The 17,776-nt window shown below is 38.6% G+C and overlaps 1 protein-coding gene across 1 annotated transcript in view; it reads left to right on the top strand.

Annotated features, from left to right (window-relative positions):
• Window positions 1-17,776, top strand: part of MACROD2 (mono-ADP ribosylhydrolase 2) — an 856,291-nt gene that overhangs the window by 570,901 nt on the left and 267,614 nt on the right. Inside the window, exon 7 of the mRNA XM_084284713.1 lies at window positions 3,977-4,007. Coding sequence (XP_084140839.1) covers window positions 3,977-4,007 — 31 coding nt within the window. The remainder of the gene's footprint in view (window positions 1-3,976; window positions 4,008-17,776) is intronic.

Genomic DNA, 17,776 nt, shown 5'->3' with positions numbered 1-17,776 from the left:
GGGAAGAGAAGTAACCCAGCTTGAGCTGATAGAGGAACGCATCGTGTTAATCAAGCAAAGGCTGGCTGCTACTTCAGATTATGGAAAAGAAGAGGAAGGTGAAGATGCAGCTTCTAGAGATGTCAGAGGAGTATGGTGTTTGTTGAATACGCCTTTACCCAACGTTGGTTACCTGTACCTCCACCAGCAAAAGGTCTGTAAGCTCAGGTCCCAGATTGCTCAGGATACATGGAGTGACTTTGCTTTGTGGACGGTCCCCTTCTGCCCCTCCAGGCTGATTTGCTGAGAACAGCAATGTTTGAGTGTCCCCAGGCTTAGGTGGAGGGTTTTCTGCAGTGTTGTCGTAGGCCCCAGCTATCAAGGAGACTGGCCAAGAAAAAAGTCCAAGTATGAAGTATAAGGCCATTTTTTTTTCCATCTGAGGGAATGTTTGTTGCCTTGAATTTATTGGAGAAGCTTGTGTTTTGTGTAACACAGTTAGCTATCTTCAACCCAGAGATATTGAGAAATTTTGATTTCACTGGACAACTACATATTAAAAAGAAACATGTTTCTACCTGCAATGTTGGTAAAAACACAGACTCTTTAAAAACCTCATGAATTATTTGTGAAGATTCGGTAATGAAGGATTCTGCATGAAGAAATGACTCCCAAAGATGAATATTAGCTAGTGCACTTCGTGAGGTGATGCATTGAAGTCAGAGAAAGCTCAGTTTGTCTTTGATATTATTTTTGTCTGCTGTGTGTGTCCTCGGAGAAAAGTATTTACCTTGTATGGGGGCTCTGTTGTGGCAGAAATGACCCTGGGATGCCCAAGCAGAACACTGAGCACTTAATTTAAAGAAAGTTCTTGCTCTGTGGAAGCAATTATTAGGCCTGCAGTGGGAGGTATCTGCTCACGTAGACATGGCGATTGTGTGCATCTATGGTATAACAGTTAATACATTGCGGCTCAGTGTGAGCTAGTACCCCTTGTTGTAGACAAGCCCTTAAGTATTTAAATACCCAGGTCTCTCTCACTTAAATATCTGAGAGTCCAACTTGGCCTCCACATGGTGACTATTGTAAGTTTTCCTCATGAAACTGCATTATGTTTCAGCCTAATTAGTGCTGCTAGCTGTAGCCTTAGTAAAGAAACGTTAGATTAGAAAGTACCAGAGGCTGAGTGCCCACATCCTCTCCTACAGGAATTAAATCAATTTCAGTCTTGCCGTATTCACACAGCTGATTTAATTTGGCCTCTTTCTCTAGATGATGGCAGCAGCAGAGTAGGAAGCTCTTGCCATTATTACTTGTGTTTTACTCCAGAGCTGAATCTGTTCTGAGTGCTGTCAGGGTAGCATTGCTTATTAGCCCCCAAGTAAAGCAAACACTATTTCAGTAGCAAAGAAATTAAAGGTTAGTCAATAAATAGCAGTTACTGGCAACAAATTAAGATGAGGAACATTTTATTGTGGTAATAGGAATGAACGTTTCCTACTGTGAAATTGGATTTTTTATTGAAATCAAATATATAATTAAGATATTATGCACAGAAAAGGTTAGAAACCTTAACATCTTTTGTCCATCAGCCAAATATTGTAGTATGTTGATATCCATGCTGTGAGTTCCCCATTACTGCTCTGCCAGTAATTTCAACCTGGCATCTAGACTAAATTGTCTCCCTAGGAGCCAAGAGGAAACATAGTTGATATGCGATCTGAGGCACGGGCCTTTCTTGAATGAATAAAAGCGCTGTCATATTTTACGAAATTACATCTGCTGGTTATATGCGGTGATCATCTCTCAATGAGGGAGAGGGCAGAGTTCACCTAAGTTATGGCACAGGCTGGTATTTGGAAGACACTTGATAGGATTTTACACAATCTTTTAGCTTCTCTCACATATATTTAAGGTACACGATAGAAACTGAAAGCAAGGTAATGATTATGATGCGTCTACACAGTAATTTAAAAATAGGTATTAAGGAACATGCACAGCACAAATTGCTTGCTAAAGCTTGCTAAACAGCCTCGGAGCGGTATATTCCGTGAAGGAAGATGGAGAAATGTGATAAGCGTCTGTCATGCAATGCCAAAAATGCAACTCTGTTTAATCTCCTTTTCCCTGAGCAGAGCTCAAAAGGAAGCCCAGTCACCTGTGGTCTGCAGGCTTCCCCTTCAGTACTCGGCTCCAGGGGCCCCAGTGGACGCTGCAGCTGGGCACTGGCTCGAGGTGGCCCTTCTGGAGCAGGGGCTGGACCTGATGGCCCCCAGTTTTTATCTGAAATCTCACCAGCTCAATGCTGGTGGCTCCGCGGCCCCAACAATGGTGGCTGTGCACCCGCACAAGGACTTGAGCTGGTGGTGCTGCATCGCTGTGTGGTGCAGCCCAAGGAGCTGTGGGGCTGGTGGAGCCGTGGGACTCGAGAGGTGCTGGAGAGTTGTTTCCCAGTGTCCGGAGTTAATGATGGGGCAAGAGCAGGAACCTGAACCCTCCCTTTCTCATTCCCTTTGGCTGGTAAGAGTATCGAAAGCATGTGCATGACTTGAGTTGTAGAACATACTGAGAGCAAAGCACTTGTTTAGAGCAACTGTCTTTCAGCATGTGGAACTGCAGTGTTGGTGAATTTTAAAATCTCTTGCGAAACTGGACAAAATCATCATTTTTGTCTCTCAGTGCTGGAGTGCCCGTTGCCACCTCAGCCTGAGCTCTGTAACCATATGCATTTTTTTTTCTATTCCATTCCTCATTTCCTTAAAGGGCTGATTTATTGGGTACAAACTACAAAGCTAAGTATTTTTCAGGATGTAAGTCATAGTGGTTGTGAGAAGGAGTGAGACTATAATTCTCCCCCACTTTATTTTACTTCAGTATTTTCAGAGGGGAGGGGAAGGCTGTATTCTTTCCATTAGACCTCTCCTTTCTTAATCACCATTCCCTAATTAATTCCCTGGTTAAATATAAAGCTAGCATTAGCTTTGAATAATGTTTTCCTGTGTGATTAAGTAAAGAAGAATTCCTTTCTTTTGTGTGATGACTCATCGCCAGGGGATCTGGAGCAAGCCTGAGGGTGGATATTTGAGACTCCTGTTCCAGGTGCTCTTGTAGCTTGGAGCTGTGTTTGCTGTCAGTCCGGAGGTGGGAGGCAAAGGTGATATCACGTATCAGCGGCACACAAAGAAAATTGTCTCTCTGGTGAAGCCATGTCGCTAGTACAGCTGGGGTTTCTTCTGGTGGAAGGCTGAGTCTGACTCTTGGAAATGCAAATCTCTAGACAAGGCTTACAGTTTGGAGACATGTAAATCGCTGCTCTTTATAGCACAATGTACATAATGATTTTTTGCTGCATGATACATTTTCTTTGGTATCCAAGCTGGCCCCCAAATTTACCAAAATTTCTTTTTGCCCATCACTTTCTCATTCCTCTCCCTGCACCAGTTGGCATGCCTGACCTGTACCAGTGCAGCTGTGTGTTGGGTGGCATCGTATACCTCGTGGCTGAAAGAACCCAGCTGAAAAAAGAGCCTCTGAAACAAAAGGGGAGGTTGTAGTGAACCAATGTGGCCAAGAGGCAGGGGAGGGAAGGGTTTAAGCTGGCCAAGGTTACTTCACCACTGAAGCAACATGGTCTAACTCTGTCCAAAGAATACAACCTTCTTCTACTGCATTAGCTCATGGCATTCATTTTCAGCTCATGGTGATAATTTTTAGCTCAAGAGGGAGTTTTAATAATGATTCTTGGTTCAAATGTTGCTGATAGCTTGAGATGAGAAAAAGAATATGGCTTTATTAACTTAGCAGCAAGGAAAACATATGGAATATGTTTCATATAATGACATGAAAATGCTTGCGGAGTGAATGCTGTAACAGTGAAGTCTCCAATATGTAATTGCTGGGTGTTGAAAAACAGGCACTTAAAAATATGCTCAGTTTTTGATAAAAAGTTCAGAAAACAGAAATCCCACTAATGTTTGTTCTTTCACTTGTTTTACAGGCATTCCCCTGCATTTCAACGGGAATTTATGGTGAGTAAGACCTTAGGTATCACTTATTACTTACTTGTTTTTATTGCTATTGTTAGTTGTTTAAGCAGGGGTATTTCATATCAGATGTCTTGTCAGTCATTTTGACCTGTGAATCTACTTGTACTGTGTTAAATAAGAGACCCAAAGCCTTTGACTGTGACTGGGTACTAGCGTGCTAGTAAATGGATGCTATCGTGCAGCCCTTAGGAGCCTCCCAGCCGAGGCCCATGACTGATTACACTCCTGTAGCTCTGGTAGCTCTTAAACACACTGCTTGTGGCTTCAACACTGGAAAAACACTGTTTTGATAAAATTTTCTATCCAAAAGGTAGACAAGCAAGCAAGGCTCTACAATGTCCAAGGCTGGGGGAGAAAGTGTATTTTCCTCAAACAAACTTGCTAGAATACCATGAAGTTTAGTTCCCTGGAGTTGTGCTTCCACATGTTTAGCTTACTAATTTAAACCCAAATTAATACTGCCTGAAGATACGAAGGAAAATGGATATGGCAAAAGTTAATCACTTGCTTTGTTGTCATTTCAAGGCAAAAAAACAAACAAACAAAAAAACAACAAAAAACAACAACAACAAAACAAAACAAAACAAAAAAAAAAAACAAAACAAAAAAAAACTCAGCTACTTTTTGACTGTCATTGTGGAAGAAGTGGGCATGACATTTAAAGGAGGAAAAAGATGCACTGTTCCATATTGGGAAATATATATGGAGAACTCTGTGAGGAGATGTGCAAATTCACCAGGGGATAATAGTGTTTTGCCACAAAAAAAACACGTGGGCTGTGATTTTTTTTTTCTCTCATTTAGCTTCAGCAAGTACGTAGCATTGATAATACGTTAGGTTGCTTCTACAAATCAGGGATATTAGAGGGGGGAAAAAAAGCAGCAATTAAAAAAATATATATAGTCATTGTGTATCACCATAGTATGATAGAGCTACTATGTGAAAATAACATCTAGTAGTTTTTAGCTAAATTAATTTCAGCTTTAACTTATCAGGTATTGCGGATGTTGGAAAATTATTAAAAACAAAGTGACAGGAATATTTATTTCTTTTTTTCAAGAAATATTTGGAGAAGCTGTTATTTAAAATTGTTTGTTTGGCTGTAAATGTCAATTAGGCCTCAGAGGGCATAATATAAATTAGTTTGGTGTATTTTTTGTCACTTGAACTACACCTTTGTTAGTGCAGAAGAACGTGCAGATGCGATTCCTGCAAACACCAGAAGTTACTGAAAATGAATCTGGCTTCAGCTACAACTCTGTCTTAGTCTGCAGTTCAGGTCCACCTCTTGAACTTTCAGGAAAGGTTCTGTATTTTAGTTCTTGACTTTGTGACCTAAGCCTTGATCTCTAAATCTCTAAGCAGACATGTTTTTATTATTTCACAAAAATTGGCAAGGTATGGTGTCAATATATGGAAATTACTAGTGGTTGGAACTTGCGTATAATAGCAATTTAATTGTATAATTGGCCTAGTTAATAGAAAAGGTCCCAGCAGGTGAGGAATATAGTTACCTGAAGTTGATAAAGGATGCTGGATCTCCAGTAGGAATCTAGATTTTACTTTCCTGGGCTAATGGATGCTTTTCTTAATTAGCATTGGCTTTTAACTGGTACGCTGTGGCATCACTGAAACATCACTTAGCGTGGCAGATGCTGTTTGAATAATTGGTTGCTGTTTTCACCTTTGTTAGGAGAATTGAGGCATATTTCTTGTAAAATATTCTGTTTCTCTGATGATGTTTGTTGTATAGCTTTTTTTTTTTTTAACCTCTAATTTGCTTTTACTTCTTTATTTTTCAATAAATAACTTCTATTCCTCATTGAAAAAATACTTATTCGGGTGGGGGGAGAAGGTAGAATCTTCTTTCCAAACTCCGAAATGTACTGGGTGCTGGCGTAGCAATTAGATGGGCAACCCTGTATCAGGCTGTGCTACATGTTGTGCTCGAGGTGTAAGGTACACCCCAAACACACAAAGGTATGCTTTCATCTTTCTGTTTTTTGTTTTTTCTCCCTTCTATCCATACACATTCCTTTAGATAATGTCAGTGTCTAGACAAGCAAGTGTATCAGTTTCATTCCTGGTGGTCTAGCTGATTAGTAATGCTTCATGTATTGTACAATTAATGCTGGACTATCCCAGTAAAGTGCTGGTGAAGGAACATACAGCCCTGATTTCCCACCTCAGATCCAGATGAGCAAATGTTGTCCATGCAGAAACTTTGGGCTGATAACTGAGTTTCACCTCCCAGTGGAAGGGGGCAAATTTGCAAGAGATTGGCTGAGTGGATGCAGTTGAAGAATCTGGATTGCATTTTACTCCAAATTCTTGTAAATGCCTACGTTGCTTGTCTTCTCTATTATCATTAGATGAAAGTAGTCACACTTCTCTGGAGAGCAGTCCTTTCCTGTTTGCATCACTGCTGATCACTCCCTTTTTCCCATAAAAAGGAAGCTGGGAAAAAGAAAGCAAGCCTCCTTCAGAGGTTTCGGCCAAGGGCAGATTGCTTTTCATGAGAGGGTGTTGGATGGAGGAAAGGTCTGCCTTTCCTCCCCAAACACTTCCACGAGCCCCACCTCCACCCGCAGCACTGGGGAGGTTCCAGCCTGGATGGGTTAGAGCCCCAGGAAGGCCATTTGCCACTAGGGCTCCGTGCCAGGAGTCAAAACTTTGCTTTTAATGCGCTCCTATTTAAAGAGCGCTGGCGAAAGTTTCACTCATGAGGGATGTATGCTTTAAAAGTCTGATACTTCAAACAAGGGATTAAATCTTTAAAAAATGAGGTAGAAGCAACCGGTACTGAATGTTTGTAGAGTCTGCAGATAAAGTATGGGTCTACCCACAGATGCTTTGGAGAAAAAAACAGCGTTATCTTTTCCTGAGAGATCTCTGTCAGCTCTAATATGCCTCTAAACTGATAATCAGTCTAAGAAAGCAAAGGTTATGAAGCCTCATGTCCCCATGGATCCCTGGGTTACTCCTTTCTGTTGCAATAAATGCTTTCCTTTATAACAAGAGCATGAAGTTTCATAAATAAAACTGCTCCAGGAGTACAGAGGACTTGTACTTGCTCCCATGTCATTAGGGATTGCCCTGTACTGGGGCAGCAAGTGGCAGAGCTACAGTTCAATAATTCTCAGCCTTGAGCCAGGAGCACAAGGTTAGCATTGTCGCAGCTTTATTAAGGCCAATTTTGTTTTTAGGGATATTCTTTTGTTTTGTCTCTTCTCTTTTTCAAAGAAATTTTGCTATTAAAAAAATAATAAAGGTGATAAAAATAAATTCGCAGACAAACTTGTAGTCCAGAGGGTAACAAGAGTTATTTTAGGCTGTATTGTGTCTGATTTTTACTTTATACACAGTGATGACTATTTATGCATCCACTTTCACCATCATTAACACCTTCTTATATCTGAGGTACTGACAGAAGATAAAAAAAAAAAAAAAAAAGTGACTTCCTTGGGTAGTTTTTATGGAAGAGCACGTCATTATCATGTCTTTAAGAAGCTATCCACAAGTTATGGTGTTTGCAGCCTGTGAAGTGAACAGGGATGTCTGATATGGTGCTACAAATCTTATGAGCTGCAAAATTAAAACAAGGCTTTGCAGATGGATATGAGAAGACGGGAATTTTTATGCTTTGTCACATGCTCTGTTGAGAGATCATTATGGGCTGGACTACATATGGAAGGATTTGGGGATGTTATGGTCTATGCACACCTTATTTGTTACCTCTTTCTTTTATTTTACAGTAATACAGGCTTTGGCTTCTGTTCCCAGATACTTATTTTGGCAATGTAAGCTGCTCTCTGGCAAAATAAGCAAGAATTTAAATGCTATTTTAAGCTTAGGGAAGGAAAAAAGGAGTGAGGGGAAGAAAGACAATAAGGAGAGTAATCTTCAGCTGGTGTTTCTTTTTGTCTCTACACCAGTGTAACTGTATATTTTACCATAGCTTGACTTTCATCAAAGTATCATCTAGCCTTTCTGAGAAAAAAGATAATGACAGTTCTTAGATTTTGTTGTGAATGCTGATTTGTTTATTTTTTTTTTAATGTAGAGAGGGAAAGGGAAAAAAATCTGAAAGCCATCAAAGTGTAGAATGGGTCTGCAGTGATGTAGGCAGTGGGAATGCTCCGGTTCACCACATTTTAAACACCCTTATTACATTGGAGTAAGACTTATTTCTTTTAGAATCAGGCCACTTAAGCTTACTTGTAGCTTTTGGCCTGGTCATGGCAAAACATTGCAAGGTTAAATTTATTATGTGTTGCTGCAGGAGAGTTTGAAAAGCAGGCGTGGAAAGCAAGGAGGGAAAAAGAAGCAGGGGTGGGGGGAGGAGTGAAATAAAGTGTGTAGTGTATAATACAGTCTCAAGGCAGGATGCAGGGAGGTATCACATATCCTCCACTCTGCCTTGTCTCCATCTGCGGAGAGAGGTCCCTCGGTGCAGTGCCAGCTTGTCACGCAGCTGTCCTGACCTCCAGCACGGCGTCCTCTGTACCCGAAGAACAATTCATCCCAGCAATCTACACAGGGCTGGGAGCGTGTCCATCAGCTCTTCTTGCTGTGAGGTGATCCGAGATAGAGTGTAACAAGGGATTAAGCGACAGGTGCGCCACCGAAGGATTATAAAAGCCCTCTGAAAATCTGAGTCAGAAGACTAAACCAAATGTTTTCAAAGGCAGAACAAATTTCTGACACAGGGCTAAAGGTTGAGGCAATCTATTTCTATCTTTCCCATCTGTTTCTCCTCATTTTCTGTTGGCATTTTGTTCCTAAGAGATGTATTTCTTTAATGAGCAATTCTAATAAGGGTTGCACTGTTGTCTTTCCAAAGAAGGAGTTAGCTTCAAAATTTTCAGAGCCGCTATGCACAAATAATGCATGTGGTATAATGGTAACCATGAAGCAGCCTGGTATTCATCTGCAGTCTGATGCTCTGAGTCCTTGTAGCCGTCCTAATGGCCTGACGTTGTATGTGGTAATCAGCATTGGAATATTGTGCTGTAGTGGTAACCTAGGAAAATAGATGTTATAATATGAATTTTCTGACTGGGGAGCAGAAGAATCCAGTAGGTCGCATAAGGAAATGTTCCATTAAGATGAATCTTTCCTATTACTAAAACATTTTCTTAACCTGATCAGCAGCTCCTCATCCCTCAACCCAGACTGCATCAAGTATTTGACACCACAGCGTGGTTTTAACAGTCATTTGCCGTAACTCATTGGGAAGTTAATTGCATTTTGTTATTTACTCCGTAATTTGTGTAATGTAATATTTTAGTGAAAATGAAGATGTATGATAACTCATTTTTTGTTGCTTCTTTTGGGACTGATTGCCAGTTAAATGAGACTATTATTAAAATTAATAATAGGAGCAGCTATGAAATGACTATTATAATATTCAAGTAATCCTAGAAATCTAATTACTACTTGTATAAAAATTTGTTGCATGCATTATTTAACAGTGTTCTTATTTCAGACAGTGTAGTGTCCGTGATACTAATCGGTCTTTTCCCATATTTTAAATACTAAAAAATGATTACTGGAAAGTGTAAATCAATGAGCTCTCAGCAGTCTAAAATTAACATTCACATGACATACTTAGAAAGGAGAAGCTTAAACTTGATTCCAAAAAAGAGGCTTAATAAGCTCTCTTTTTCTGTGGAAACTGGCATTTTGTGGATATTGTAGTAAGGCTATCATGAAATTTTTCTATTCTGAAGTTCTTGCTGTCTGTCCGACTTAAAACATTTCACCTGAACCTTAGAGGACAAATCCTAACCTTCATTAAAATACTGTTTAGGTACCATCCTTAATAAAAAATAAATAAATTCAAAAGCTTAGACTGAACACTTAATATTCTTTCCTCAGTTGCCTTCTGGTATCATTAGTTGTTTTTTTTCCCCTTTTCTTTTTAGGAAGAGATAGGTAAAGTTCCAATGTAGTTGCTTCTCTTTTGAAAATGGTAGAAGCATAAAGAACTTAAGGCTTTGTAAAGTCTGGGAGGTCTGACTTCTTTGTTATATTTACTGCTCTGATTTTATATTTGTATATGTTAATTGCCTGCTTCAATCTTGCAGCTTCACAGAAACAGTTGTTTTTGTGCTCTCTTGCTCTTGCTTCATAGTGGCTTCTATCTTGAAGTTCCTAGCATGGCTGTAACTCATAGGCAGTGTCTTTTGCAATGACCTGTACAGGTATTGCAGACTGGTGAGGAAAAGCCAGTGACATCTCCAAAGGCATCGAAACCAGATTGCACTTTGGGGGCTTTTCCTCATGTTTGTGTCACGTTTTTATTTTTTCCCAGGCAAGCTATTCTGCAACATATAAAAAAAAAAAAGCTGGAAAAGATTTGTAATGTGCAGAAAACATACTGCTGCTAACAGAACCAGGGCTTCAGGTGTTATATTTGTTCTGGTATTTGTAGTTTTGCATCCAAAGAATTAAGACTGTCTCAATTACCATGACAAAACTTGAACTCCTGTGTCACTGTACACCAATAACATCATTTAATGTCCTCTTGTAAATTTTGCTGGCCAGTGTCAACAAGATCATCTATCGTATGTGTGTTCTACGGCTTTACAATCAGGAAAAGCTGAGGCTTCTTTGAAGCCAATTTATTAAGATATGAATTTAAGGAAAAAAAAAAAAAAAAAAGAAAAAAGAAAGATATGGACCTTGTCCCAAAGACTTTAAAATAACATGATGTATGCAGTATAAAATAGCTCTTGGTAAAAGGCCCAGTTATCAGTATCGTTTTTTTTCCTTGATGTAATCTTGCCCCTTCTTCCCAGAAGAAATCTTGGAGTCCAATCCATTCATGAATTCCATTGTCTGTACAGGCTTTAACGAGTGTGGAACATACCACAGAATCAGAGAAGCAGCAAATAGCTGAAGGATGTCCACGTTTAAAATTAGCAAGTTTCACTTTATTTATCTTTAAGTGCATAAAAGGAAATGAAGTGGCCTGACGTAACTTAAAATTGATTGCCTCAAAGAGTTTTGAGACTCCGAGCAACTAGTATAATTGTTTGGATGTCTATTTAGTCAATTAAATCAATCAGCAAAGTGTGTATGTTGCTATTTGCGGCTATTTCTACATATATTTTTCATCTTGAGAAGCAAAGACAGTGCTGTGCACCCTTGGGATTCCCTAAGGTTCTGAGTAACCTCATCTAAGTTTGATATTTCTCCTGCTTGGACAGAAGGTTGGACCAGGTGACCTCCAGAGGTGCTCTGGTGATTCCAACCTCTGTTTTTCTGTGATTCTGAGTTGCTTATGTTTTCTTCATTGGCAAGTGAGCTTCGCATCAAGGAATCACACTGTTACTACAGATTCCTTGGTGAGATCTCATCAGGTGCTATAGCAAAGCTTTTTTATTTTTTATATAATCATTAAGTGTAGTGTGACAAATTAGTAATTCTTGGAACATCTTTGTCATGCCTTCCACAATTTGAAAGTGTGTGTTGTGTGTGAAGTATGTTACCTTTTGAGTTTTAAACATATTGTGAAAACAAAGACAGCTATTTTAGTGGTTTCAGTCAAATTTCATGATGTAACTGAGCTTCCTTGAAAGGAGGAACTACATATGAAAGTAATCTAGTTAAAGAAAAATAGGTATCGTCTTGACAGCTGTAAAACTACTCCTTGGTTTGAAAACTTGCACTGGAGCTGAGGTGTGCCATAGGAGCAGTGATTTCATTTACCCGTGCACTTCAGCATGACTAGTCTTGTATGTAATCTTAGTTATACATCACAAATACTATAGGCTTCAGCAGCTAGGAAAACTTAATAAATAATTAAATAAATAAACATTGCCTAGGGTAAGATTTTTAATCCATCAACCACAACCACTTCAATACTGAATAACTGTTTTAACTCGCATTTAGAAATGAAGTGTTAAGCATATTCAGTTAACATTGGATACGACTCATGACTTAAAATGTATTCCAGGAGAACAGAGCAGTCACACTAGCCTGTGCTTGTGTGCCCTTACGTAGTTTTTAACAGCCCTAAGACATAAGCGCTAACTAGGAATAATATTCGTGGTGTGATGTGTATCAATTAGTTTTACCACAAAGGTATTAGCTGCATCTTTTTGAACTTTTGTAACTGTGTTATGTATTTAATACATGAGGAAAACAGCTTGCTCGCTCTTATTCTTTCCTTATTTCTGGTGCACAGTGATACTCTGGTCAGTGATGCCATGGCCTAGCCACAAAATGTTGTGGAGATGCCTATTGTTTGCCTCATTTTCCGTTCTTCATAGCAGGCGGCTTCTCTTTCTGTGTATTTATGTAATATATGTTGCAATGGTCCTCATCTGTGCTGATGACCCTAAATACTCCTCCAGTACAAATACAGAAAGGCACCATATGCTCAAATTTACTACGAACTGCCAAGATGTTCTCCCAGATGTTTGATGTCTGGAAGTTACTTAAAGAAGTGTGCAAGAGGTATATGCAGTAATATTGGGGCTTTTAGGTAGCCTGAAAGATTAAAAAAATAAAAAATGTTGCAAGTACAAGGACATATACTTTCTCATTCCCTTCAAGCAAAATAAAAGATGATCAGAACAGACTTGCTATTTTGCATCTCATCATGGTACCTGAAAGACAATTAATTCAAAGGTGTCTCTGCCACTGTCTTGTCCTTTTTTTCTGCATCTTTGTGAGATAGGAATGCTGACATATATCATTGGAAAGGGCAACAGCTGCTGAGGCAGAAGACAACTAGAAAAGTCAGATGAACATTGCTGTCTGTGGTGGTGGTGTTATTGAAAGAGTGTCATGGGCCTGGGAGGGAGTTCTGGCTCTTAGTCTTCAAAACCTGTTTGAGGCCAGTGTGCCATTGACTTTTGGAAACTTGTTCACTCATTTCTTCTGCCTGAAGAAGTGATACCCAGTATAAAATACAGCTAATTACAGCAATGGAAGGAAACACGTATTTCAGTGGCCTGATTTTTCTTGAGTGTTTTCGTAAAACTGATTTTTTAAGGTGGTAGAAGTTTAGATTTGTACACCTGCTTTAAACGTATGCAACTTCAGTAATCTGCTGAAGGTTGTATCAGTGCATAAAATAAATTGCATGCATGCGTTGTCAGGATTGAGTTATTATTTCTCAAATTCTGTATTAATTATTATTAATAAAAAAAAATCTCATTCTGGAATTGTTTTCTGTTTCATGAATAATAGGATTCTGATGGATTAAATTTAAGCTAGTTGTCTGTGTTAATGAAATATTAAACAGCTTCTGAAAACATATGTGGCTTACTGCAGAGGAAACACAGTAAGAGTCAAAAATTACCTTTTTGTGAATACCATTCAGGAGAAAGTTTGAATGCTCTTAAGAGCATCTGTGCAGAGTAGGATCGTTGCTGCTTTTGTTTACTGAGCAGTAATGGTATACATATTAAATTCCCCTTCAGGCTTACTCAGGGTGAGATGTTCAGAAACAAATGTGTACCTTGTTGAAGCGTTAAGTCAGAAGTTCACTACTTCTTAACAAGGTAACTACAGAAAGAAATGTGGATAGCCTTTTAGTGTACCTGCCAGGCAGGCAGGATAGAAGCCAACCATCTACTCAAAGGACTGGTTAGAGGAGGATGGGAAAAGTCACCTTCTGATGCTTTAAAATACACTTTGGGTCAGGTTTCTGCTCGATCGAGCTGAATTCAGTTTATTTCTGAGCTGTCACTACTGCAGAATAGCGCCGGTTCGAGAGGTATTCTGTGAGAAGACTAACTGTAATTGGCAATCCATTTCTTCATTTCCATGCTATAGCCAGCTTGACAAATTAATCACAATCAAATACAGGCTGCGGGAAGGGGGCGACCTATGTAGCATAGAAGAAAAATGAGGCCTCATGCTGGCATGACAGACTAATCTTTCAATTCACCCCGTTAGGCTGAACGCGGGGACTCACTGGTGTGCCTGTCACCAGCACCACCCATAAACAAACTGCTCGGGCTCAGTGCTAGGGTTTGGCGGGCGTGATAAAGGTTATTGAGTGCTGCCCCGCACCTTGTCCATCACTGCTGCGGGACGAGGATCGCCTGGATTAGTCCTGATGAGGAAGAGTCACTGTGCAGTGTCTTACGAGATTTGTGGGGAGAGCATGACCTGAATTACATTGCGTGGAGTGATGTTGTGTCTGATCCCATAAGAACCAAAATGGCTCCTTGTTTGGGGTGGACGTGTTACGGCTACCATGCAAGTAGCCTGTCACAGCAATGATTATTGCGAACGGGTCTGAGTGAAGCTAACTCATCTGTGAAGCTGTCCCAGAGAATAGGACCTCTGTGGCTCCAAGTGAAAAGGGAAAAGATGGCAACTGAAATGAACTGAAGTTATTGTCAGCTATCAAAAAAAAATGAGAACTCTTGTTAGATGTTTTAGTTAGTTTGCTTTCAATATCTTTATTGGAGTGACGTGTTGGGTTATATTTAGAGTGTAAGACTCCAATTTAACAGACCTACTCTTAATAACGTTCCTTATATTGTCTACTATTATGATTTTAGGTTTTCATCTGGTAACTAAAATAGAAACAGAGCTGAATAATTCTTACTAGAGTTGGTCAGCGTACCTTGGTTGCAGAGCTATAATGGTTTCCATTGGCTGTGAAATAGTCCATTGCATTTAGAGGAAGAGATCTAGCTTTTTTTTTTTTTTTTCCTTTTTTTTTTGTTGTTGTTGTTGGTGGTGGTGTTTTTTTTGTTGTTGTTGTTGTTTGTTTGTTTTGTTTTAATTGACTGTATTCACTTTGGCTATAATTTCATTGATTTTAGCAGGTGAAATATCTGGTCATTTGTATCATACCTTCCCAATAATGTTTTGTTTGTTTGGTTCATTGTTTGGTTGTGTTTTTTTTTGTTGTTGTTTTTGTTTGTTTGTTTTTGGCAGATAAGACTTTGCTATCTTTTTCTTGAAGGGGTTTCTAACCACTTAGAAAGGACACTATTTTAAAATCTGTTCCGTAAAGAATTTGTTTGTGTGCCTCTTTTTATTCTTTTCAATATTTTACTTATATACAAGAGTGGAATGCATTTTTTCCTAAATATTATTAGATGATAAACTGTATTTATCATTTTCCAATTTAGTTTTGGACAGTGCGGCATACTTTTTTGTTTTTCTTTTGTTTCTTCTCTCCGTAATGTTAGAAAGAACCCTGTAACAGAAATAATGCATAACACTATTTATAAGGTAATAATTTACTGTATGTTATGTCGTGGCACTGGAAGGCTTTCTGTTCCTTTCTATTTTCATTTCTCTCAGGAATAAGAACATTGAGCCCTCACTTTCAAAGAGTTTGTAACACTGCATATGGAAAACATCATCTTTCATCACATATTGTGACTGTTGTTTTGTCAAAAGCCAAATTCTCAATTCAACTAAGTGAACCAGCAGCACTTAGAGGTCTCAGCCGGTCATTTGCTGAGGGAAGGTGCTGCTCAATGTAAATAATGTTCTGGTGATCCTGCATGGGAAGGGCCGGGTTCAGAGGTCCCTGAGCTAAACACAGACCAGTATGGATGTCGGTGCATTGGTCTATCTGGCAGCTGGGTTTGAATGTTTTCCGTGTCAATTTTCCCATTTCTCCGTTTTATGGCCAAAAGACTGTTTCTAAAAGTGGAGAAGATTGACTGCATGTACTGTTGGACGTGCACATGAGAAAAATACAGGACAGGCAGATTTAGAACCTGATCGTAAAAACAAACAAAGAAAAACAACCACCACAACACACAAGAAAACAAACCGAAAAAAGCCCCCCTCTCCACCCTAACAAAACGAAACAAAAAGCAGTTTCAGCTTTAGGTTAAGGGTAAATCAACTGTTCCAGAAGAGAAAAGAGAGTGCAGTGTATAGTTTTAGCTTTATGTACCAGGTCATTACCCAATGTTGGAAAAAAACTGAGTATCAGTCTTATTCAGAATGCTTATCAGTGTAAATTGCCCCATGTAGGCTGTGAGCTGTAGACAGTGCAATCATAATAGCTTTTGAACTGATGCAGTTTTGTGTCTTCAGAACATTAATCATTTTCTTATGCCTTTAATTACCATAAGGTAGTTATACTTGTGTCCATAATAGGCTCTGAACATTATGCTGCTGATAGATTTTTAACCGTTCTTTTTGTTGTAGCTAGTAAACATAATACAGCAGAGCATTATGATTCCAGAATTTTTTATTTATTTTTTTTTTTTTTTAAGCCAAGTGCTGTTAGGAACATTACTATGTAAGGCCAACAATGTTTTGAGCTCTATTTGCTAGTTGATTGTAGTCTTCTGTTTTTCTGTCTTTAGGAATGAGAGAAAAGAACAATTGAGTTGCTAGACAGGCATTGCTTAATAAAGCTAAGATGATTTTTGTCTGATTTAATAGGAAGGAACAATTACTGTGTTTTCCACAGCACCAAATACAATGTGGAAAAAAGACGGTAATGCTAGTTAGGGTGCTTACCAATTGCTGGTCTGTATTCTCAGAATCTCCTCTATTTTATTTTGCTGTGGACTTCCTAAGTTATAATTTACTAGTTCTCAGTAATATTAATAATTTACTGATGTATAGTGGGCTCTTCACATAGGAAGGTGTTAGATTCCCTTCTAATTGAAGCTGTCAGCCATGATGTAGATAATGAGGGTGCATATTGGCAATGCTTCTGTGTCATTCCTAATGAGGACTTCAGGTTGTGGAACCTTATACCGGTCTCCCTATTGTGTGGCCTGATTAATGACTTGTCACCATTTTATTGAATATAGGTAATCAGAAGCAGCAATTGAATTTATCATATTTGGCAACCAAGAAATGGAGAATGCACAATAACCGACAGATTGAATGTTCAAGAATCTCTAGCTGTTTAATTTATGTACATACACAAGGTTTTATTAACTCCCCATGTATGTTTTCAATTCATGTTTTCCAAAACTACACTAGAGTTCAAGATGGGAAAATACTTTACTGTTCTATCTATTGAGTTTCTTTAATATTGCCAACCTATTCAGAATCGCCTCATTAAGAGCAGTCAGGGATGTCCTAGTTGTGGAATTTCAAGCATTTGATGTTAAAGAATTTACTTTCTAAGCCTTTTAAAAGCTTGTTTTGTTTTTGATATATTTTTTTCCTACTGGTTGACCTTCTGAGTTTCCCATGTTGATTACATGGCATTTATGCTGACCTTAACCTAGCTGAACACTTCCTGAAAAGGAACAGATAGAAATGTTTCTACATCAGTGCTTATTCCAATAAAACATAGACCTGTAGTTGATAAGCATGCTTAAATTACATATGATTTCAAGAAATTATGAATTTAAAAAATACTTTGGATTATGAATTATGTTTACTTAGTAGACAAATTAAAAATTTTAATTAAAAAATAGACAAAAAAATTTTGACAAATTATTGAAACTTCTTGGTATTGTGGTTAGGAAGAGGTCACCTTGATATGTGCACTTTGAGTATATTTTAGCGTTGGCTCCATGCCTTGTCAGAAGATGTCTTAAATTTTGTTACCTCTACAATTTTTTTTAATCTACTTATTTTTTATTATTTTTTCTTATGACTATTACTGTCAACATATTTCATTCGTTTTCTACTTATTAAGCAAAATGTCTCTGCCTGAATTTCATGTGCAGTCTTAATTTTGTAACTTTTAATGTATGATCCCTGCTATTTAGATTACTTGGTATTTATTGCTTGTTTTTGTCACCGCCCACTGAATATATTAATGTCTGTGAATCTCTAAATGG

This window comes from Netta rufina, assembly GCF_964035555.1.
Source record: "Netta rufina genome assembly, chromosome: 3".
Classification (NCBI taxonomy): domain Eukaryota; kingdom Metazoa; phylum Chordata; class Aves; order Anseriformes; family Anatidae; genus Netta; species Netta rufina.
This window is presented reverse-complemented; position numbering and strand designations above follow the sequence as displayed.